We start from the raw sequence: 23,975 nt of genomic DNA, 5'->3' as shown, positions 1-23,975 counted from the left end.
TGATAACGTCCAAAATGCATGTTTATGTGTCAGTTAAGATTTCTGTTCTAGAGACGTATCATATTATTTCATATGAAATAAGACAGGCTCTATGTAAAACGTAAAATATCGGAAAACTTTGTTTGGAATCTTACAGCAAATATCCATTTGAAAGGCCATTTTCGCAAAAAAAAAATATTTTTTTCTTCTCGTACTCTGACGCAGAAATCTCCACTTCAGAAACACTCGCAAACACCAAACTTTCCAGTTTTATTTGTATTTATATTCTGAAGGGTTTTTAACGAGGGGTGTGTTCACATATCATTCTTAGCCTGATTTGTAACATCTTTCTTTACAACATTTACTCCTAAAAGCAAAGCGAAAAATGATTATCTCAAGGCTTTTGGGAGCCAAACGATGACTCTACTATGTGAAAATATATCAATTTAACTAAATAACACATCATTTCTATATTTAAACATAAAACATCAGAAAACTTGTTATAGAAAAAATAATTGTCTTAATGTAAGTGATAAAGTGGGGAAGTTTCAAGGTGATATCTATTAGTTAAACCTGTAGTGTCTTCACCGGAATCAGTACAAAAACTCTCATGAATACGTTACATTTTCAAAATTAATTCTGGGTTTTCCACTCAAAAGGCTTTGTTGACTTACTTTCTTTAACTTCAAATAAGTCATAGTTGTATCCTTAAGGGTAATCTCGATACTCTTCAGTCACTTATCTTTAAACATGACCTGGCAAAACAATTATCAAAAGTTATCTGAGCAGCATTATTCTATTACAGTATGTGAGGAGACGACGTGGATGGAAAAATACAACTGAAAAGGTAAATGAATAGTCACTCTTACAGGTTTTCTGGTATCTAGTCAAACATTTCTCAGGTGGGTTTTGGATTCGAGAGGTCGACATTTCTTACAATTCTGGCTACAACAGAACAAAAAGTTATTCTCCAATGATTCACAACAAGGGTATTAAAGAAGAATATGGACTCAATATTACTGAGAGATCTTCTGGGGTTCATTACTGAACTAATATCATAGCAGGCATCGATATGCTGCTGGTATTACCTAATGTTGCAGCTATACACACTGATCTCTTTAAAAGGTGCATCCAAGCCTCTGAAAGATCAGCACAGAAGGTAGAAAAGACCTTTAAGGTAGCTTAATCCCAATCCCCGGGTCCACGAGAGTTGGATGTATTGCTGCTGGTGGTAGGATAAGGACAAGGAAGTTTACGTTTGCGTTTTCAAGGGACATTACCTGTATGCCAGCTACAGGTAACTCGATAGGTTATCTTACCTCTACAGTAAATCATACATGTGATTCTATAAAGACCACAGAGCTAGTTAGCACCAGATTTCTAGCCTCCCTCCTTGTGATTATTAACTTTATCCACATGTTTCAGTGTGTTATGTTATTCTTAAGGAGCTGGGGATAGAAGTAATAATAATGGAGTCTAACCTCCAACATGTTCATAAATTAGCTGTAAAATATAATCCTATGTGTCATTCAGTAATGAGAGTCGCAGTCCTCCAGCAGACTGTCGGTGATGTAGCCGATCTTCAGCAGGTTTTGGTAGAAGTCTTTCTCCACGGCGGTGTTAACAGTCCAGCCCACCACCTCCACGCCCCGCTCCGCCCAGAACTGAACGTAGTCCCTGATGTGTAAAAGGAGGAAGGAGGAAGAAAAAAATTATACAATGAAGCTCAGTAGGTACGTAACAAACCCCACAGCCAGACAAATGGTTTCAGTTACAAAACTATGCATTCAAAATAGTGAAACAGTGTCAACTTCAAATCACACCAGAGTCCTTTTGAATCTCTTATTCAGTCTTTAAGTTCCCATGAAGTTAAAGCTGATGTTCGTAATTTCCTGGAAAGTGATCCAATAAATGTGGATGATCTCTTGAATTCTGTAAATTACACACAGACGTAAAACTGATTGAATTTCACCTACAGTGAGACGAAGTCTTTCTGCACTAGGATGGCAGAGACTCCGCAGAGCTTCCACAGTATGTGGTGGTGGGCCCAGTCCAACAAGACGTCCAGGACTGACGTCCACATCTGACCCCACGTCGACAGGGTACGAGGCGTGCCGTCGCCGAAGCGGCTCAGCCTCCAGGGCCGGTGCGTGAGAGCCGTGACCACGTTGGGGTCAGTCTGACGCATCTGTGGACCGGAGAACAGAGATCTGTCAGAGGACGGAGGCGCTTCTGTCAGATCGAGTCATATTTAGTCCTACTTTTTTGTTACCTTGTAGATAACTTTGGGTTCAAAGGAGGAAACAATGCTGGAATTGTAAAGGACAGGAAACTTCTTATACATCTCATGAAGCACCAATGCAGCCTGGAAAACAGAAAAACTGTATTTAATAAAAACAGGAGATATATCAATGCCTACATTTATGTTTGATATCATCATTTTTGTTTATTTCTGGAGCATTATTTCTTTCTTTCTTTAGTTTTGGATTGGGACAGTTTCAGTCCTCCACAGCCTGCACACTGCTACAGGCTAATAGCATGTATCCAAATATTTTTCGAATGGTCTCTAGTTCAGTTTGTTCAGAACCTTATCAGGTTGATCCTTGACGTCAAAGAAGATGGTTAGCTGGTGTCTGATACATTCCTCCACTGCCTCCTGCAGAGTCGGGACCTTTTCTCCTCTGAACTTGTCCCTGCAGACGAAGGAAACTGAACTTCAACATGAATAAACTTAACTTTCTACCACTGAAATCTGGTGAAGACAAATTGACGTGACATTTTTAAACAAATAGGATGATGAGAGATGGTGTGACAGAGGGTCAAAAGGGCCTATAGATCACTCATATTATTCTGCACAGACACAATTAGTCCTTTGTTTCTTTATCTATGTATGAAATCACAAGCTCAGCTCAAATGAGTGTTTGACCGGGAGCATACTTCAGCCTGTGACGAACAGCAGCATCCAGCCTCTTAAGTTGGACGAACTGCACTTTGCTGACTTTTCCCGTGCCGTTTGTGGTGCGGTCCAGAGTCTCGTCGTGCATCAGTACAGGCACGCCATCGGCCGTGAAGCTGAGGTCCAGCTCCACTCCGGTCGCCCCGTTCCTACTAGCCTGGAGCAGGAAAAGACAAGACGTCAGCTTTCTCTGCAAAAGAAATTTACTGACAGGCAGAAAAACGTTTTTTTTGGCTTGCAGTGTTTGAACAACAGGAAAAAAATGAGCCCACGTAGAGGAGAGAGGGCGACACAGTGAGTCAGAGCTACTGTTTAACAGAGAGGAGATACTTTAGTCTCCATCTCTGTGGGCAGCGTGTATATTGTCCACACTGCAGACTCATGCAAAGAAAAGCTCTCTACATGTTAACACGAGAGATGAACAGGGTGGAGATAGTCAGTGCATTAAAATGGGGAAGACCATAAGTTGCTTCTAGGACAAACTGAAGCACATCTCACAGTTTCTGAGGGCAATGCCACTGTCGTTAATACAGATCCCAGGTCTGTAACTGTTTGTCAGATGTCAGAAGAATGTTATGTGTTGAAAACTTGCATCTTGAAGCTAACATGTGTGTAACGCTGTGATCCTACCCTCTCATAGTGCAGAAACAAGTGGCTCAGACAACCTATTACAAGACCAACATGATTCTGAAGAGGTTATTAAAAAAAAATAAAGTCAAAATTCTGTGATTCCAGCATTAATCACATAAGTGTGTGATGATGTGTGATATTTAATATGTGAATATTTTCTGGTTTCTTTACTCCTCTGTGACATTTAACGTGATGTGGTTTTGGGTTGTGGACATAACAAAAGGACACCGTGGACATTTTCCACCGTTTTGTGATCATTTTATAAACCCAACAACTAAAATTCTAATAACTAATTAGAAAACCCATCCTCATTTGAAGGACATATCAGAGGGACTTTCAGTGCACAGGATGATGCATGAGGGACAGTCATGGGACAGTACAGCCACTGCTGACTCAGCAGCCTCGGTGTGTGAAAAATAGACACAGTGATGGGAAAGAAAGGATTTGATCAGACATCAATCATGAAAATATGAAAACTATAAGTAGTTCATTTTCAAGGCCAAAGAGAAAGATGAACATCTGAATCTGGTTCAGATCTAAGTGGCTACACTAGAGGCGGGGGTGTTCTGCTTACACTGCAAAATAACTAGGATGTCACGACAGGCAAAGGTTCAGCAGTAAACTATCAATAGAATTATTATGGCAGGTAATCCTGTATGAAATGACCCAAATAATCCATTAAAAACTGCTGTGCACCATTTTTTGTCTTATACATCTGTAGCATACATCTCTATACAGTACAGCACTGTATTACATCTGGTACAGTGTATGTGATGTCTGCATGTCACCTCTCTGATCGCTGCCAGTGTGTTCTCCGGGGCGTCGTGGCCTCCCCCGCGGTGCGCCACCACCGGCACGCCGCCTGAAGGAGCCCTGGGCCGGAGGACACGGCCGGCCTGCTCCGCGGGCACCGGAGGAAAGCGGAACATCACCATGAAGACGTACAGGGACGCGGTGAGCAGCGAGGCGGCCGTGGCGCTCCTCGTCCCCAGCACCACCAGCAGAAACACCGCCGAGAAATACACCACCTCATCCCCGATCTGCAGCATGGTGAGCGGAGAACGTGTGCGTCACGATCGGACCCGAGGAGGAGAGAGAGTCGTGGTTTAGAGAGGTGCCATGGATGGAGCTCTGCGGCCAGCACTCATGTGCTACATGGTGGAGGATCAGAGCAGAGCAGCAGTTTGACTTGGTGATGTGCAGAAGATGGATGGGAAGAAGGAGGAGAGGTGGCGTCAAATCAGGGTATGGAAGCTCAATTACGCCAGTAAAAAAAAGAAAGAGACAGAAAATTCTGCCTTGATTTAAAAAATATTCCAATGGTAGGCCTACGTCAAAATTAAAGGGATGAAGTCGAAATTAATTAATTAACAAATTAAGAGACAAAAAGGTCGAAATTTTGTGATAGAGAGTCAACAATATGTCACAAAAATGTAAATGTAATGTCAAAATTATGAGATGAAGGAAAAAATTCTGAGCCAAAAAGTCAAAATTGTGTGATGGAAAGTCAAAATTAGAAGATAGAAATGCAAAATTATCCGAAAGTCGAAATTGTGACATTAAATTTACAAATTAGGACACGAAAAGGCAAAATGTTGAGCTAGATGTCAGTTATAAGATCAAAAGTCAATATTCTGAGATAAAAGTCACAATTATGAGAAAGAAAGTCGACACTGTCAGCAAAATAAGGATGATTAAATAAAGAGTGAAAATTATGAGATGGAAAACCAAAAATTAACCAATTAATTTGACTTTTTATCTCATTATCATAACTCACATTGGGAATATCTTTTTTTTCTCTAGACTGTATTTTTTTTTCAAGTTCTTTCTTTAAGTGGCAGAAATGGGCTACCACAGATTCTGTATCAATGTCAAGCTTGAAGAATATACAAAGTATTTAAAATCATCCTGTCACAACATTTAAAATTTAAAACAACAAATATCCTACATAGGTGTAGATACACAGTGTTCAAAAGTGGTTTTATGTTTCAAAGATTCAGATTTATTTTAATGTGTTTTGTATTTACACATCTCAATAGTTAAACACCTTCTTCAACAATCAAATACAAAAAAAAAATACACATCACATGACCGAACTTCTCTCAGGCTCAGCACCATCTGGAGGCAGGGATGCTGAGATCTTTTGAGTTTATCACTGAAACATTTAAAACACAACCACAGTGTCATAAAATATTAAATTCTTTAAAAACAAACGTCAGAATCAAACAAATAGAATAAAAAGGAATGAATGCAGAAAAACAGAGACAACCTGCATCAAAAGTCAATCTCCACTGAATTTAAGGCAAGTAGCGACAGAATGAGTGAGTTCCATCTTAGAGAGATCAAGTCCTTCAGTGACAAATGCTCCATCGTACCATCATCAGCACATTGTTCAAGGTTGCTCATTAAGGTCTGTTGTATAATTTAAGAGAGAGCAGGGACTTCACGTCACTCGGTACACTCAGCTGTAGTCTCTGTGTGCAGGGAGCTGATGTGCTGGAGCAGCTGGTCGCAGTACAGAGGACTCCGCTGGGTGTCTCTTACTGCCTCCACCTCCCTCTTCAGAAGAGCCGGGTGGACCGAGCTGCCTTTCTTCAGGACCTCTGGACACACATGGACACGAATCAGACGTGAAACCAAACCCGAGGACACAGAAGAGGGACAGTATTTCAAGATACGAGATGAAAGAAAGGGCAAATAAAAGTAGACATACTCAACACTCTGTGCCAAAACATAAATATTGTACATACAACAGTGCAGGAAAGGAGGTTTTGTCATCAAAGGCTTACTCCTCTAACATTCTGAACACAAATTTGAGCATTTGTGATTACCTGCGATCTTCAGTGGTTGACTATCTAGTAATGCCTTATTTTATTGCCTCTCTTTTTCTTCCTCCATGTTGTTTTTTTTAAATCTTCTTTTTTTTCTTTTCAGGTGCAGGATTTAATTGCTTAGAATGAGCCTTTAATATCTACAGAGGGAGGGAGTCCTCTTCCACAGAGTCCACCATGTTTCTACAGTAGCCCAAAACAGACAAACAAAATACCGAATGGCCTTTAGTGGGGCTTTTTTCCCTGTTTTTAGCAGCCACCGTAGTGCAGGGTGAGGCGAGGGTTTTTTTAAGGGTGACATAGTCTTCGGCTTCACTACTAGTTGCCGCTAAATCTTCCAAACTGGACCCTTAAAATAAACAAAACTATTGTGTGTACCCCTTTTCTCAGACTTCCAATAGTTTGCATAATATGAAGGCTAATTGTTTCCTAATCAAAACACATTGTACTGTATAATTCTACAAAGTCATTTTATCTTGAAAATATGTTTAAAAATAGCTACATTTTAGTATCAACTAAATTTACAACTTCCTGAAGTCGCCCTTGATTACTAATTAACTCCCTGGTGATGACAAGACTCCAGGATGGTCTGGCACATAACCCACCTCATTAAACACAACAATCTACTTTTACACGTTGGTTTTCTGACAGATTAAAGCATACAAGCAAACATGTGACCTTCTGGGGGAATATGGTGTCCATCCCCATAGCGTCAGTATTTGACCATCTGGGGATGAGACTCAACCATAAAATACATTTCACCAGAAGGTTACATTCTCTTGCTTACTGGATACAACATGTTCATTAGCTGTTTCCAGTCTTAAGCTACGTTAGCAATCAATCTTCTCATTTAACTCTATAAAAGAAGGGCAGTAAGCTTATTTCTTTGAGTTTAATTCTTCAGAGGAAATTTAAGGCCTACTTAAGCTGATAAGTATCTAAGCTTGTGATCTTCAGTTTTTTTATGCCTGCTTTGATAGCTTTTTTAAAAAACATGCTTCTTCCGTGTTTTAAATTCAAATGCTCACCATAGATCTTAAGTGTATCGTTTCTAACATGGGGTATAGAGGTAGACAGATATACTATCCTGCCATGTTTTCTGTAGTAAAAAAGCAGTCAGTACACCAGCAGATGGCAGCGATGAACTGGACTACATCAGCTCTGCCACTCAAACACTATGTGTGCAAGTGTCCTTTCCTTCCACAAGGAGGCAATAATTCTCCATTAAAATCCTCCCCCCCCATAGTTCCCACAGCTTTTGCTGATTTCCAGAGGTATATTGAATTACTTGAATTGCTGTCAATGGGTAAATGCTTCGGAAACCACAATGCAGAAGTGCTGCTCCAGTGGTGACATGCCGTCACTCCGGATGAGTTAGCTCACGTAAACTCCTCATCTGATACCGGCCTTTGTTCTTCAAGGAGATCGAGGGGATTTTTAGCTTTTGTGTATACTGCACTGAGCTGGGAGGGAGGTGGGGTGCTGAGACTTTGAATTAAAAGGAGAACAATGATGACTTGTGAGAAGTGATTTATACCCGTGCCAAGACTCTGTGTGATTGAGCAGGTAGCAGCCGTGCTGCCAGGACAGTGGGATTATCAGAGTGGAGGACTGGAGGGATGAGAGATGGAGGGATGATGGGAGCAGAGGAGGGTGGCGGTGCTGTCCATCATGCTGTCAGGACATGCCGCAGACATCAAGCCACTTCACAGATATGCGTTTGAAATCCAAGAAGCATAAGAATGGGATCAACTATTAAAGGAACAAAGAAAGATGGAGAGGAGGAAAGGGAGCGGGGAGGGGAAAAAAAGAGCGCTTCAAACAGAGCCGTGCTTGAGAGGGAAGAATGCTTCCACATTTGCGGCACAGGCGGTTTCTGGGTGCTGTCAGATATAGACGATCACTCAGTGAGATGTGAGGTCATCTCATTTCACAAAGAGACTCCGAGCTGTCTATGATTCCACTGTACTTCTTAGAAATCACTGTTTGAAGAACTGGGCTAAACTCAACGACTCATACTTGCATCTTCACTCTGTGTGGGGTGGATACACTGAGACACTCTCACAGTACATGAATGACACTTTACGTTTTTTTTGTTGACATTTTTCAGGGCCAACAACCGGTCTGCCCCTGTTTGTGACAACACTGTGGTAATGCTCTTGTAAGCTTTAAGCACATAAACCACTTGGTTCACAAAAGTTGAAACCCATGCGTGGGCAGTGGTCTCTGGCTTGGCAGCTGTCCTGCCCAGCTGTAAAGTCAGTACGATACGTTTAACTTTGAATGCATTTGTGATTGGCAAAAACGTAAAATGCAACTATTTTATTCTGGCGACTGGGCTGATTTGATCGCAGAATCTGTAGGTGAGGGAAAATATTTTGATATCAGAAGTCATCTGGTTTCTGCTTGTACTCAGATTTATATGGACCAATCATGACTGAGCAGTGTCATGCAGATAAATAGTCCGTATGGAAAGCAAAAGACGCAAAATGCGCTGACTGAAATTCTATCTCAGAACCCACTGGCTACCGTCTGACAATAACAATAACTGACAATAAAGTTATTTATTTATAATTATAATTTTTTTTTTGGCCTTTTCATGGATAAATCAGCTAGGACAGCCCAGAGAGATGACAGGAAATGGGATGAGAAAGAGGGTAACAAGTCTGACTCGAACCCTGGGCTAATATGGAGAGGCCGAGTCCTCTGTAGATATTAACATCTTTAGAGACTAGCCTCGTCTGTACATTCAAACTCCATTCTTCCATCTCAAGTTGCTCATTGTAAAATACACGGAAGAGTAAGTCTTGCCATACATAGCTGCATCAGTTGTTGACAACAGCTGATGGGTGTTGTTGAAGTTGACTTGTTGGAGATGATTTTCAGTTGTCTTTGCATTTACAGCAGCAGCATGGTGTATGCTGGATGTCACCAAGTGCAACAATCTGGTTCGTTGATGGTATTTTGGTTTGGTTTGGTGTTTGAACACTGATGGAGGTCCATGTCACAGACACATAGGATACATCAGGCTTTGGCCTACAGACATCTCTTCTTAGAGGGATCAAATCAGTTTCAGTTTTGTTCTTTCCATGGGAAGAAGAAAAAAAAAAATGTCTCCAGACTTTTCCTTTAACTAGTATCAGTGCTGATGCGTAACTAATTTCCAGAGGAGAGTTAAAGATAAATCACTGTTTCCTTTCATGCTTGAACTGGAGCATACACCGTTACAGTGTCCTTTTTGAAGAGAATCCTGAACAACAAGAAATACAGGCATCCCAGTACCGTTTGTACGGTATGTGGGCGAAGGCTGATTTATAAAGTTGAATTACATGTGTTCCACCTTCTGCATGCAATGTCACAGACACTTTGTATCAAGTGGCAATAACAAAAATGCCTTTTCATTGCTAAATCCATGGTATGGCTGCATCTGGTGTGTGTCTGTGCGTGTGTGAATGCCTTTTCCTCCCCCCTGCCTCTTTCTCCAGCCGCATGAAGCTGAGACATCCCGCAGCAAGGCCTCTCGTCGCTGGCTAAGGCATCAGCGTTCACCTGTGTCCTGTCAGAAGTAATGACAGCTAACATTCATGAGAGTGGGAGAGAGTGAAAGTCCAGAGCAGCTGAGCCTAGACTACACACTCAAGAGTTTCCACGGCGATACAAGACAGCCGTGAACCTATTGGCTCTCACAGAAAACGCTGGGTATGGAAGATGGGCAGATAAAAGAGGGGGAGATTACGCAGGATGCGTGTGAGGACAGATGTGGAAAGGTGGTGCAGGAAAGGGCTGCCCATGTGGTTGTCATTAGAGGCAGAGATTTGCCACACAAACAGCCCAGTGTACCCCAGGTGTACTGGCAGGGCTCAAATATCAACCTGTGAAGTGTCTCTCAGGAGGGTGCTTATCTCTCTCTGGATCTTGTGTTTCGCTCTTGAGGGCCACCTCCAAGTCCGGCCCCTGAGGGTTTACTCTGGCAGGGGGGGAATTGCCGGAGATGTGATGGATTGTGTGGAAAAGAAGGATCACGGGGAGCTTTTGAAATAAAGGACGGTAAGGAATCTGCTGGCAGCGTGCCAGACAATAATCCAGTGTTTGATAGAGGATACCCCCTAATTCTTCTCATCCTTCTGCAAGTGTGTCTGACTCAGCAGGCTGGTCTGCAGATCATCACACACACATTCACCATCTTTACTTTCTGTCAGATAATCAAGCTCTTTTTCATTACGCATCGTCAGAATTATGTGTGTCACTCTTCATTGCAAATGGCTGATAATATTCCAAGTAATAACGCCCCACCCAATCTCACCGAGCACTCGTCCCTGCACCGTGCCGTCGGGGTCGTCCAGGTGCAGGAGGAGCTGCTGGAAGAGGAGCTGCAGATGAGGAGCGAAGAGCTCAGGGTTGTAGTCTCCGGTCAGGCTGGATAGCCAAAGCCCGAGGGCCTGAAGGGCGACACCGCGCACCTCCTCACTGCTGTCGTCCAGGCGCTTCAACAGCTCTGACGCCGACGTGATCGTTGATTCACAGAAGAACAAATATAAAAAATTCTGTTAAGTTTGCAGTTGAGCTGGTTTGTCACTTAATTTGTAATGTCAAGTGTCTACATTCCACATCAAAAAAATCAAGTAAATATTTCCCTAATAGCAATAATGGCACTATTCTTTGATAATGTTAGATGCAATTGTGCGGAATTAATCTAAAAAAATGTAGTGCATTCATTTGCGTGAGTGGTTTTCATTTACCGGGGTAGATGTTATTGAGGGCCTCAGGGTGCAGACTGGTTCCTATGAGCTGGAGTATGGTGGAGAGAGAACGACAAGCAAACAGTCTCGCCATCTGAGAGTCTTCATCCAGAGCCGTCAACACCAGGGGACTCAGCTTCTCCTCCAGACACAGCAGCTGCACATAGATAATAAATGCTCAAAGTTTGCCCAGATGTTCAATACAATTCAAAATCACTCAAGAAGACATTGGGCTAGTTCCACCATTTACTTTCCAAGAAAACTGCAGAGTTTCTGGTTTTGAATGTCCCCTTACTTGTGTTTCCAAACCTGACTTGCAGATGCACAGTACATGAACACAGTGGCTGACTCAGGATGTTTGAGAGGCAGGGGTGAAAATGACAGAAAGAGCATCAGCTGTAAACGTAGGGGTACCAGTGTGCAGAAAGGGCACTTCACAACGTTTTGTCCACTGGACCCTAGGGGGCTCTTCATCATGGTTCCATCCTGAGTCCACCAGTGCATGAACATACCAATAAAGTCATGTATCTAACTAGATGGCTATACTGATTGGACCGGTTATTTCAAATGGCTCTTCCTTGGGTGAGCCATAGCATCACGATGGATGAAGAGCCTGTGCCATAAAGGAACTACCTTTAATGCAATACTTTGTATTTATGGTGCCAACTGATAAATTCATAGTCTACAGGATATTTCGAAACTGAGAAATAAGATAAGCAATTCAGATTCAAGATCGGTGATTGAGACGAAACAGATTGTGATATTTTTTGTCCAAATCACCCATCTCTAAAGAGACAAATGTTTGATTTCCGTTTCTGTTTAGTTTCTCATGAAGATTTCCACGACGGTGAATTACCACCTGAAGCATGACAGATTCACATCAGGTCTGGATCAGTTTGTACAGACACATGGGCACGGAGCCCAACTTCAGAAGTCCAGTGAAGACCGATGTTTTCATCACACCAACAGATGTACAAAGGAGGAAATGGACAAACAAGGTGAGGCTGAGCACACTGAGTCCCAGGCCAAGAGGTGATGGCTAAAACCTCTGTCACGACGTCTGTTTGCTATTGAAACAGTGCAGGAGAAACAGTAAAAAAAAAAAGGAAAGAAAGAGGAGAAAAGTTTGGCTGAGAAGTGTTCCGGCATTACATCAGTGACAATCTGAGGGTGCCAAGTGTAACTGGAGCTGCTAATTGTTTTCACAGGGAGTCGAGAGGAAACAATGTCCTTCAAAATGAAAGGCTGTTTGAGTTGCCCGTGGAAATACACACATAACCGTCTGTTGTTACACCATCAGTACATGTTGTTTAATTTAATTTCAACCCAAATGCAAAGAGTAACACTCTCCTATTTAGTCACCGCTTTTCCAGACTTTCTACTCTTGTGAGGACGTTTGGGTGCCATTAGAAAGTTAAAAGTTCGATCACACGCACCCACACCCACGCTTACGTTGTCACCCAGCTGTTTGCTTTGCCTTGTAGTTAAAGACGTGTGAATAGAAGAGGTGTGCGAGCCGGTTTTGACTGGTCACTGTGTGCACGCGAGGGGCAAACACTGCCAGATGAGCGTGTGTGTGTGTGTGTGTGCGTGCGTGCGCACATAGTGTAACTAGGCACATGCTCCGACAGGCAGGTGCAAGGGCATGTCCCGGTGATAGTTCGTACCTATAACAAGGGCCCAGAACAGCGGAGGCATTGTTCCCCAGGGACAAAAGTATGTGAACCCGCTTGCCCCCACGTACACCTGCTACCTGACGTGGCCAACTCTTTCAGCCAAGGGGAGAAAGATGGCGGATGATATATTTTCCTAAATGGCCAAGTGGGACTATCTATTTTGATGTGGAATGGACAAAACAGAAAATTTGAAGTAGATGTCAGCTCCTGGTGGGTTAAAAGAATTCACTACCACATCTTTTCCTTTACAGCTGAGTCAATAGGAAGCGTTTCTGCAGACTGGAGATCAGGAGTTTGTAGTACTGGAGACCTTTCATATCCGTAATCGCTTCCAATGCTTATGGGTCCCTATTGCACAGGTGGAGATGCGGCTGTGGCTCAGTGGGTAGAGAGCAGGTCGTCTAGTGATTGTAAGGTCACCAGTTCGAATCCAGGCTCCCCCTAGTTGCATGTCGAAGTGCAAGATACTGAACCCCAAATTGCTCCTGATGAGCAGTTGGTGCCTTGCATTGCAGCCTCCGTCATCAGTGTATGAATGTGTGTGTGAATGGGTGAATGTGGCATGTATTGTACAGTGCTTTGAGCTGTTGTTAGACTGGAAAAGCGCTATAAAAATGCAGACCATTTACCATTTTACAACTGTGTGTGTCTTTGAGCAGATGTAACTTCTGTGTGTGTGTGTGTGTGTGTTTATACCTGTCCAGGAGTGATGGCCCCTCCATGCAGCAGGGCCAGCAGACAGCTGAGGGCGGAGGTGCGGGCGGCAGTGGCAGTGCGGCCTGCGTGCCACACCAGGTTGGGAAGCAAGATGTCGCACAGGAACCTCTCTGCCTCTTCGCGGAAATGCCTAAAAATATGGAGACGGAACAGGAGCCGCAAAAAGAACAAAGGTTTTATCAGTCATTTTCACACGCTTGTTTCCAGGCAGTGGAAGAAATGCACGAGGTGAGGAGCACAACATCTCGTGTCCTCCACCAGCTGTAGTAGCTGTCTCTGTAGCTTCTGGCCGTCCAGCTGGTGTCACAACAAACTCGACACAATGTTTGCTAAAATGTGCTATGGTGACTCAGTGCCAGTAGAGGGAGACGGTGTGCCACTCAAACAGCCCAAACTGTCCTGCTGCCTTCATTCAGTCAACTTGACAGGTGTTGAAAGCTCATCATGAATGACGCCAGGGGATGGAAAGATAGATTTCCACATGACAGGGATGATTTCCAAAGGACAGAAGAGTGGGATGTTAGCTTTCACTAGTATTTCTGTGCAGCAGACAGATGAGAATTGCCAGGGAATTTTGACTGTACACCACATGGAGCCGTGTTCCCAAAATGGTCACAAAGCAGCTGCAGAGTGAACAACTCACTTTTTCTTTTTCTCACAAGAATTTTCTTACAAGTAATGAAATTGTCATCAAGTAGGACTGATCAATTATCGCATTTCAGGGAAATCGTTTTATGATCTCATCATGTACGTCATGACTGTTTGAACTAAATTAGTTATTAAAGTTTGTGGTTGACTCATGGTGCAGGACACATTTGGCATACGATTTAAACTGATCTTGAAAAACATCCATAAAATTATAGAGTTAATGATGTTATCCGCTTATAAAATCTCTGTTTCTTAAAACGTATTGTAGAATCTGCCAATACACTGAGGCAAAGTCTTTTCTAGAATATGTTACTGAATACAGGGTCATTCAGTGTCTGCAGAGTTCATCAAGCAAAAGGTGCATTATGTAGTTGTGGGAAGGAAATTGTAATAATGAGTTTGTATTATTACCTCATTAATATTGTAAATATTAAAATTCTGAATCTGAATTTCTTTTCAAAAACATAGTGCCCCTTTAAATCAAAGACCTTTTTAATGTAACAGAGAATGCAATTTAATACCCTTTTCATGGCCAAGCTGAGCAAAGGGTGAAATAAACTGACTAGAAGGGATGATATGGAATAAAATAATAATTATGATATCATATTCTTTCAGTACTTCGCAGCAGTATATATTTTTTAATTCTCGCCGACACAAAGTGATGATTCAAGTTTTTGCTAAAATCAGCACTTGCCCTTGATGACAGGACTTGCTTCCTTGCCACTGGCAATGAAACTCCACTAAAATGGATTAAATAGCCTCCTGCAGCACCAACCACTGTCCCTATTTTTGATTATAGGTGAATAAAGTCTACCTAGAGGCCTGCAATCAGATACAAAAACGTTTTATAACTAACATTAGCACCTTTGGCAAGCAAGAAAAAGGCCTCTAAGGCATATTTTTTGCAGAGATGCTTCTTCAGACCTACAGGTTGACACATCATCATTTTGACAGGCGTTACAGACAATTTGAAGACTCTAGGAAGAGCCTGACATGAGGGAAACACTTTTGAAAATAGAGGAAGATCTCTTTCCGATAGTTTGCTTTGAAAGCTGAAATTAAGCCTAATAGTTGGATGCTGTTTGCACATCTCTTGTTAGTGGCACAAGATTTTGGTTCGCCACATCCAGGGAGAGAAAGGATGAACTTTCATTTCTCACACATCACCTTCTACTTAAGTTTCAGATGCAGCTTTTTAATCACAGCACACAAATCCACATGAAACAAAACATTATGTGTGTGCGTGTGTATGTGTGTGTGTGTGTGTGTGAGGATGAAAGGCACTTACATGTGCACCACTTTCCCTTTCTGCTTGTTCTATGGCGGAGCTGTCATTATGTTATTTTGGTTAGAGAACAAAGAGAAGAGGTTTTCTCTATGACTATCATTGTCCTCTTGATGACATATAGTGTGTGTGTGTGTGTGTGTGTGTGTGCAAAGATCAGGCCATAAATCATGAATGGAGGCATAAGATGAGCATGAATGGAAATATTATGGCAGACCGCACAGCCCCACGTACTGCAAGTTAAATATTTTGTTTGAAACCTTTTGAAGGTGCAACATGATTTCTGTCTCTTGACGGTCCTGTGATTACCGGAGACATGACTGAGGAATGAGAGGAGCAGTTAGCAGCACAGGTGGCCGCGCTGGGAATGGAGAAGAGACAGTGGTGTCTTTTGTCTCATAGGCACATTTATGGATAAAATAATCTGACGAAAGCTCAAAGCAAGAGTTCCAATTTCGACTTTTTTGGCAATCGTTGGCAGAATGTTTTGGCTTAAGAACGCTTCCTGTTGTTTATGCAACATTTGTCAATGGTATCATTTCATCTTGTGTTCTTTACACTGCTGCCAAGCAACGTCTCAATGCACAAAGATTACAAGTCTATCCCTCAGATTAACCAATCCTCCCAACCTTTGTGGACCTCGTCAAAAGCTGCACAGACGTCTCCACGGCTAAGGTTTGGCTGTGTGATCGACAGCAGCAGCTGCCATGATCGCTGCGACCCGGAGAGCACCTCAGGCTTAATGCATTCCCTCAAATTAGAGTTCTGAGCCGGGGCTGAAGGATGCACAGCTGAGGGCTCGGGAAGGGGACCCTCGACGTTGAGGGGGGTGCTGTAGAGAGGAAGCAACCGCGAACAGGAGCTCCTCTCTGGGTGTCAGACATTTCCCCTCCTATCCTTCTCATTTAACAGTCAATAACCATTCCCTTGTGCAAAAAGTTGCTGAGGAGCTTGCATGCTGGGGAGTGATTAGCTAATTTGAGATGGTCTCTGTGGGAGTATCAGTGAGACAATGTTAATCCAAATGGGACTCCTTCCTCCATTTCTGAAGTAGAGGCTGTAAAAACATGACTGTACCTGAATTAGCCGCAAGTCCGAAAGAAGCGGATGGGGTTATAATGTCCTCATGGAAATGCTCACTATTGTGTTTTTGTGTGTGTGTGTGCTTCTAATCATGGTTCCTCGTGGGCGGGGTGCTAATTTGCAGGTTGATGTAGCAGAGTCTAAAAATAGGAGCTGTGCTGCTCATGATGACTTGGAAAACCTAAACTAGACAACCCAGACAAGTGTAAAGCGCTGTGTCACGACATAGAGTGAATAAATAAGGGAAAATAAACACTGAACAGCTTCTCTTTCACAGAAACACTTCCTTCTTAAGTTTGGTTTAATGAGATCATTCGCACTGTGTGTTTGTGAACTGAGCTGTGAACGTGTGTGTGCTTATGTCCCCCTCACCCCTGGGAATCCAATGTGTTGGTTGCATCCAGTAGCAACTTAGCAAGCATCGTGAAGACACTCATCCTCATCTCTGGGTCTTTGTCTGGTTGGAGGGAGCAGCGAAGCAGAGGCATCAACTGACTCACAAACTCACCGATCACTGGACCTGCAACACACACACACACATACAGACAATTACTAAAACATTTTGGTGGCTTTATTTGACAGTTTACAGTGCAGGTATAGGCAGCGAGTATGAGGAGAAAAGGTGGGATTAAATGCAACACAGTTTCCCAGCCAGAATCAAACCAGGTGGTGGTGGTGTGGTGTTTGCACAGTATTTAATTTCTGCTGCCAGGGGTCTCACATTCTCAACTATGAAAACAGGAGACAGACAAATTTCAGTCCCTTACCACTAAACATATTCTAAAAAACACCAGTTTTCTATTTCTTGAGAGAAACTACTTTTATGCATGTATTTTCTTAATTCTTCTTTGTCAGGACTGTTTAATGGAAAACAAGAAAAACCCCCACGAGACAGACTTGAGACATTTTTTTATGTTTAGCACTGACCCAAGGGCTCGGGTTATTGAGACCTCAATGGACCGGCGAGACAGTGACACAGAGCCCAGAGGAAATGAGACATAAAAAAGGTCTTTGTGTGACAGATCGTCTCTATACAAGAGTCTACTGCAGGAAAAATGAGAAACTCACAGTGCAAGCATTCCCAGTTAGACTCATGTCCACACACACCCTCACACAAACAGTCTGACTGTGTGTTTACAGAGCTATATATAGTAATCTGTGTGCATGTGTGTGTGGGTAATGAGTGATAAGTGTCCGTGCCCTGTTTGGACTCTGAATCGTACAGACGTGAGAGGAGACGGAGGAAATCCTGAGACCGCCCCAAGGGTGGCGGCAAACGTCAGGAAAAGATATGGGAAAACAGACATGGAGAGACGTCTTTCATCCAGCGGGAATGTGTGAATCAAATGGGTGTGTCATTTAACCAGGGGTGTTGGAGACGTCTACAGCACATTGACCCCGGATTTAACAGGCGATAGGAAGTTTCACGACACCAATACAGACATTTTCAATGCCAGCTGTGGAACAAAGGCCTGTCACGAGGATATGAGAGGGCAATAATCATTCCTGTCTCCGACAAACACATACAGAGTGCTGCGAAAGAGCTGATGAGCAAGCGAAATGACCAATTCTCAGTTGTCAAATTAACTACCGTCAATTGTTCAGCAGATGGCCGATTTCCCCGAATAATGTGCACATCAAACAACGCAGCCATGCGCTGTCTGCCTGTAATAAAGTCCCTGCGTCCTGTTAATAGACTAAAGATAAACTGGGGGAAGCTTAGAGCAGCATTCAACATGCACATATAAAACATTCACACATACACACAGCTTCAAAGAGGCCTTGATCCCAGGGAAGGTCAAGAGCAGGCGGCTGTGGTGCCGTTTGATGTAGTGACCTGCATGGAGATCACTGAGTGGACTGGTCAGTTAGCCATGGGAGTGTGTGTGAAAGCCTGTGTGTGTGTTTGTATGGGTGGGGGGATTAGAGGGGTACCCAACCACCCAGTCAATTACAAAGAGAGGGGAGGGAGGGAAGGAGGGGATGGAGATGAAAGTGTGGCGCACAGAGGTGCTGATGATGAAGGATTATATGGTATTGAGGGAGGGTGAGGTAAAGTCTCAGCACCAAAGACAGGGTCACAGTTTTTTAACCCACTACACCACACACACACACACACACACACACACACACACACACACACACACACACACACACACACACACACACACACACACACACACACACACACACACACACACACACACACACACACACACACACACACACACACACACACACACACTAACCCCTTTAAAGAAGTCTGAGACACACTGGCTGCCTGACAAACTGAGGTAAAGACAGGGATTTACAAAAGTCAGCAAGCCACCCGGTGCTAATGACAGTCTTTTTCTGTGTGGGTGTGTTTGACCGTGAGCCTGTCTGCTTGGGCAACAGAATATAATGAAAAATATTTCACTATGTTTCCGAGTGAGCGTCACTGATGGACGTCTGTCTCTGACATCAACAATGGAACAGGACACATCCAGTGGAGCGCCCAGCAATAAATCATACAGGATCTAACCTAAACCTCTGCGTCATTTGACAGCCTTCATATCTATCAAGTGGTGCTGACACTGCCACTGTTGACACACATGTCCAACTTTTGATGTACGTGTAGCTCTCAGGATGATTTTTCGGGGTGCAGTGGAATCTCTTATGGTGACCATGAAGCACGTGTAAATTGATCACTTTGGTTTAGCGTATGATAATAATTTAACAACTACTTTTACGCAAATTGGCCAAGTGCAATATCCAAATCACAGAAGCTGTAATTTTAGTAAATATAAAAAAAAGGTAAAATATTTAACAAAACTCCATTATGATGAAGAACTACAGCACTGTAGAGAAACCCTGAACGACAAACCTCGTTCTCTAGATGTTACGAAAACATGTTGGTTTAGTTTAGTTTAGCACTATGCATCTTTTTTTACGGGCAAACAGAGACAGAGTTCTTTTTACAAGGAATAGCAGTTTGCAAGAGCTAAGGCTGGGCTCAGACTACAGAAGTTTAAGGCCAATTTAATCCTAATTCTCTCCACTTGGAAGAGAAATCTGCTCTGGGACTGCAGTTGGTACCATTGTTCGGCCCCGATTATCTGGTTTCTAGATGTACTTGAAAGTCATATGTTTACATTTGCAGGAGTAAACATTTGAGGGAAAGACAGGCATGTATTTTGAGTTTTAGTGGGGTGAGATCAAAAAAAGCCCACTGTCTGTCTAGAGGTCCAACAGTAAAAGAATATGGGTCCAAAAAAAAGTCGCACTGTGTTTCTGTAATATGTTTTTTCAGTGAAAAACAAATATTGTGATACAACAATTATCATTTCCACTAATCATGAGTCATGTAACAATCGTTCAATATGTCATCATCTTACCTTAGCGTGCAGCCCCACACAATGAGTATAAAGAAATTAAATGGGCAGCATCACCATTTACTGAGTTTATTGACTGTTTAAATCCAGTACAGCTGTTTCAATTGCTTTAGACGCTTACTGTGCAAATGAAATTAAGGTATTACGTGACAGGGCATTATAAATCAATTGGATGAGTGCAGCTTTAACCACAGGTGCTTTCCCCGTTGTGCATTTGTTTTCCGTCTCCATCCCTAGCAGCTATGAGGGTTACGAGTTGTTTGAGTAGCAAAAAAATCACATTTTTTTCCCCCATCATGATTCAAAGTGTATACAGCACCAGATTCAGGTAGCCAATGGGCCAGGAAGAGTAAAGTTTCATGAAGGTGAAGGAAAAAGAGAAAGAATAACTGCAGTTTTCCATTTTTTACATCCCTAGAGGAGGCTATAATTTCACCCACATCAGTTTGTTGGTTGATTGGTTTGTCAGCAGGATTAGACAAAAACTAGAGAACAGATGTCCATGAAACTTAGATGGACGATGGGTCTCAGCCCATTAACTTTTGTTGCTGATCTAGATAGAGGGACATATCCAAGATTTTTTTCTCACTTTCTTTAACATTGCGATTGACATTTTCATTAATTTCTCAGAGAATAATGCGTGGATCTTGACGAAGAAACAATCTGGTGTATTCATGAGGCTGCTACCTATGAGTGAGTAGGAATGAAGGCAGAGGTATGCGCTCTACTGAGTGCCATTCTAGTTTTCAAATATTTTGTCATTTATGAAAAAAATTATCAAAAAATATTACTATATATGGTTTCCACTGTATAACTGATTGCAATCAGTATCAGTAAACTATTTGTATCCTTGGTACAAGATAGTCTGTGCTGCTGCCTTGACAGCTGTTGGTTTCAATCCGCTGCCTCGATGACAGATCGTGTGTGAACAGGATGAACAGCTTGACGCTTGAAATACGATGGAACGTGTATCTGAACAGGTTGAGGAAAGAACGCCTTCACAACCCACACCGTGAAGTAATGTTTAATAAAACATGCTGAACATTAAACAATCTCACCTACCTGCTGGGCTGAAATGGACCCATAGAGCATGTTCAGACTGATGACTGATGTAGTGATTTTCTCATCATTAATAGCTCATTTGACGTGCCAATTTCTCCCCCCCCAAAACTTACTTACCATACTTCTTTGACCATTATTGTGACTCTGTATCTGCAAATTCCAGCACCTGCTGTATAATTTGGCAATGTCTTGTACATATTCAGGCTTCACTTCTCACCTGATTGCATGACTATGATATGCAGTTGGAGTCTCTGTGGGGAGTAACTGCACCAGGTGTTGACAGAGGCAGACAGCCAGTACAGCAGCTGGCCCATATGTTGTCTATATAGCTCCGTCACTGAGTCCAGGCCCTGCACCTTACACAAAAACTGTGCACTCTCCAAGGCCTGAGGTAGAGAGAGGGATAAGCGGAAAAAGATGATCTTGACACATGTTTTAACTTGCAACCTTTTTAACATTTTACATTTAACAAAGAGACAGGGACAAGTGGGCGGTGTGGGGGTGAGCTAAATGAGGAGTGGATGAGAAAAAGAGAGAAGGCAGAGGATATTGTGCTCGAGTTCAACAGTTACAGCTGCTTTCTTGTAATTTCAGGAATTCTTCAGGTCAGGCTCACACGAGAGGCACCAAACACATCATGTGAAGCCATGGGAAGAACAACACTGCAGACATGACAAGGTCTTACACATAAAACCACTTAGAAACAAAAACTCCCGACAGATACACAGGATGTCACAAAGGCACAGGAACACACACACACACACACACACACACACACACACACACACACACACACACACACACACACACACACACACACAACACACACGCAGACACCAATAAAGCTGAGCTGAGAGGAAAAGGGCAGGAATGAGATATAGGAGAGTAAATAATTAGCTGACTCTTTAGGGCAGGGGAACTGACCTTAAGGGCACTTCATAGTTCCCTTCATAGTCCCTCAGGGATGGACGGGGACGGAGACAATGTCCGAGTCACGGATCGGCCTCTTCAGAAGAGAGCTAGACAACCCTGAGCTGTCCACTGATGGGAAAGATGTGCCCCCTTTTCTGGGAAAACGAATAAAGCTTTTCCTCTGGGTCCGGGAATGCCCAAGGCCATTCTCACCCTCCCTTTCTGTTTCTTAATCCTTCTCATCTCTTCTCTAACTCTGCTCCCTGTCTGGACATATACACTGATGCAGACAGACTTAACAACACGCATACACACAAACACACTCTCGTGGCCCATGTGGTGTCTGCTGAGCATCGATGCCAATTCCTTCCCGCTTGTACTCCCTGTCATTACCCTCCCAAGGCGACGAGCAGCTCGGCGACACGCCGGCCTCAGACACTGTCGGCTTGTCACTGTTCCTGTTTGTCCCCTTGCATTTTGAGGATGACCACAACATGGAAGTTGTTGCTTGCAAATCATTTGGCAGTTGTGGCCTGAGGAGGCGGTATGGAGCCACAGATGGGCCTGGGCTGATGACACACACCTGCTAGGAAACACAACTCGCCTTTTCCAATCTGGTTTCTTTCTTTTCTTTTCTATTCTATATTTCTGTCTCTCTCGTTATCTCCACCTTTCACCCGCCTCCTTTCACCCAGAACTGGATTTAAAGTTCCACTCCAAAGGTGCAATTTCAGCTCCCCTGGTTAAGTGGGTAATTATACTGTTGGTCATGCCCACTTTGAACTTGTACAAATACTCACATACCTCAAATAGTTCTCCAGCTTCATAAAACCTGCTTACCTCTCTAATAAAAAAGGATGGAATGACTAAAATTGATGGAGGGAAAGAGTAAAAGAAATAAAAAGTGCCATTTAAAGCTGAAATTTAAGTATTACACAAGTGAGGTGACATGTTGGTTTGCCCATGTGGAACAAAGCAATGACAGAGCTGCAGAGAGCATTTACAGACGAGTGAAAGACGGAAGTAAAACCTATCAAACGATGGGTCAATTATACTTTGGGGGTCATTCTGCCAAATCAATACCAAGCTGTTCTGAGTGATCCTTTATTCTCTATGATAGATATCTTTTGGAGGAATTCAAAAGACTTTTAGAATGAATGCCAAAGGCACTGAAGCTGCTCTGGCGGTACAAAGGACACTTTATGTCGCTTTTTACTTAAATTTTTCGCCCTTCTGATTCTGCTACTGCATCTTCCCACTTTTATTTTCTCACCTTTTCGCTGAGACATGGTGTGGTGGAGAGGCTCTGGACGGTGACCAGCACCTGCAGCAGCTGCAGACTGATTGAGCCACAGTCTGACTCACACTGATGCAACAGGACATCCACACAGGCCAACAACTGCTCCAAGTACATAACCTGGGAAAGAGGGAGAAGTATTGTAAGGTTCTGTCTTGTCTTCTTTAGAGCAGATGTGAGAAGGACTTGAATATTTTCCCTGTGTACTGATGAATCTCTAAATCTCCTTTTTCTGCCGTGTCCTTCTTCACTTTTTTCACAACATCACACTCATTCTTGTAGAAACTCTGCTTTTCAACCAAATACCTGCCTCCTTATCGTAACCACCCAGGCCCCATGGCCATTCTCCGAATGCAAACTTTCCATCTCTACACGTGTGTGTGTGTGTGTGTGTGTGTGTATCTTGTCAGGTAGTGTTGTGGTGGTGAGCTCATGTTTAGACAAAGACCTGCGGCTCAGGCTAATTTCTATGCCATCACTGGGATCACGGCCTCTTTTCCTGTTTTCTTGGAGCCTGTCATTAGGGCTGGATGGGGGAGGAGGGGGGACAGCAGGGCAGGGGAGATGGTGTAAGTGTGTGTGAGCGAGAGAGAGCAAAGAGAGCAAGTGTGTGTATGTGTTTTTGTATGTGGAGGGTTTAGAGCGGGAAAAGCGCCCTCCAGGTGTTTGCTTTGGTCCAGTGATGAGGAGCTGGCTGGTGGTGAGGTGGAAATGTGTGTGAGCAATGCAACCCCCTTGTTTGTTCCCTCACTAAAAACACACACTTGCTCAGTGAGCTTGCAGACA

General features: G+C 43.1%; 2 protein-coding genes across 2 annotated transcripts in view; both read right to left on the bottom strand.

Annotated features, from left to right (window-relative positions):
* Positions 1–220: 220 nt before the first annotated feature.
* Positions 221–4,872, bottom strand: LOC115575520 (glycerophosphodiester phosphodiesterase 1-like). Its single transcript, XM_030407665.1, has 6 exons — positions 4,354–4,872; positions 2,917–3,092; positions 2,567–2,672; positions 2,252–2,344; positions 1,956–2,167; positions 221–1,656 (listed from the first exon to the last, which is right to left on the bottom strand). Exons 1-6 carry the CDS (start codon positions 4,612–4,614, stop codon positions 1,509–1,511), a joined length of 996 nt encoding a protein of 331 aa, XP_030263525.1. The 5' UTR covers positions 4,615–4,872; the 3' UTR covers positions 221–1,508.
* Positions 4,873–5,544: 672 nt separating this feature from the next.
* Positions 5,545–23,975, bottom strand: part of dnaaf5 (dynein axonemal assembly factor 5) — a 28,195-nt gene continuing 9,764 nt past the window's right edge. Inside the window, exons 7-13 of the mRNA XM_030407207.1 lie at positions 23,166–23,309; positions 21,198–21,366; positions 16,917–17,064; positions 13,508–13,658; positions 11,136–11,292; positions 10,700–10,891; positions 5,545–6,168 (exon numbers count right to left, since the gene is read on the bottom strand). Coding sequence (XP_030263067.1) covers positions 6,014–6,168; positions 10,700–10,891; positions 11,136–11,292; positions 13,508–13,658; positions 16,917–17,064; positions 21,198–21,366; positions 23,166–23,309 — 1,116 coding nt within the window. The 3' untranslated portion in view covers positions 5,545–6,013. The remainder of the gene's footprint in view (positions 6,169–10,699; positions 10,892–11,135; positions 11,293–13,507; positions 13,659–16,916; positions 17,065–21,197; positions 21,367–23,165; positions 23,310–23,975) is intronic.

This window comes from Sparus aurata, chromosome 23 (genome assembly GCF_900880675.1).
Source record: "Sparus aurata chromosome 23, fSpaAur1.1, whole genome shotgun sequence".
Taxonomy (NCBI): Eukaryota; Metazoa; Chordata; class Actinopteri; order Spariformes; family Sparidae; genus Sparus; species Sparus aurata.
This window is presented reverse-complemented; position numbering and strand designations above follow the sequence as displayed.

Excerpts from the sequence above, each read along its gene's own strand:
- LOC115575520 (XM_030407665.1), bottom strand. The coding sequence starts at position 4,614 with ATGCTGCAGATCGGGGATGAGGTGGTGTATTTCTCGGCGGTGTTTCTG. Across the intron at positions 2,673-2,916 it reads GCTGTTCGTCACAGGCTGAA|GGACAAGTTCAGAGGAGAAA; the intron begins GTATGCTCCCGG and ends CTTCGTCTGCAG. Across the intron at positions 2,168-2,251 it reads AACCCAAAGTTATCTACAAG|ATGCGTCAGACTGACCCCAA; the intron begins GTAACAAAAAAG and ends TCCGGTCCACAG.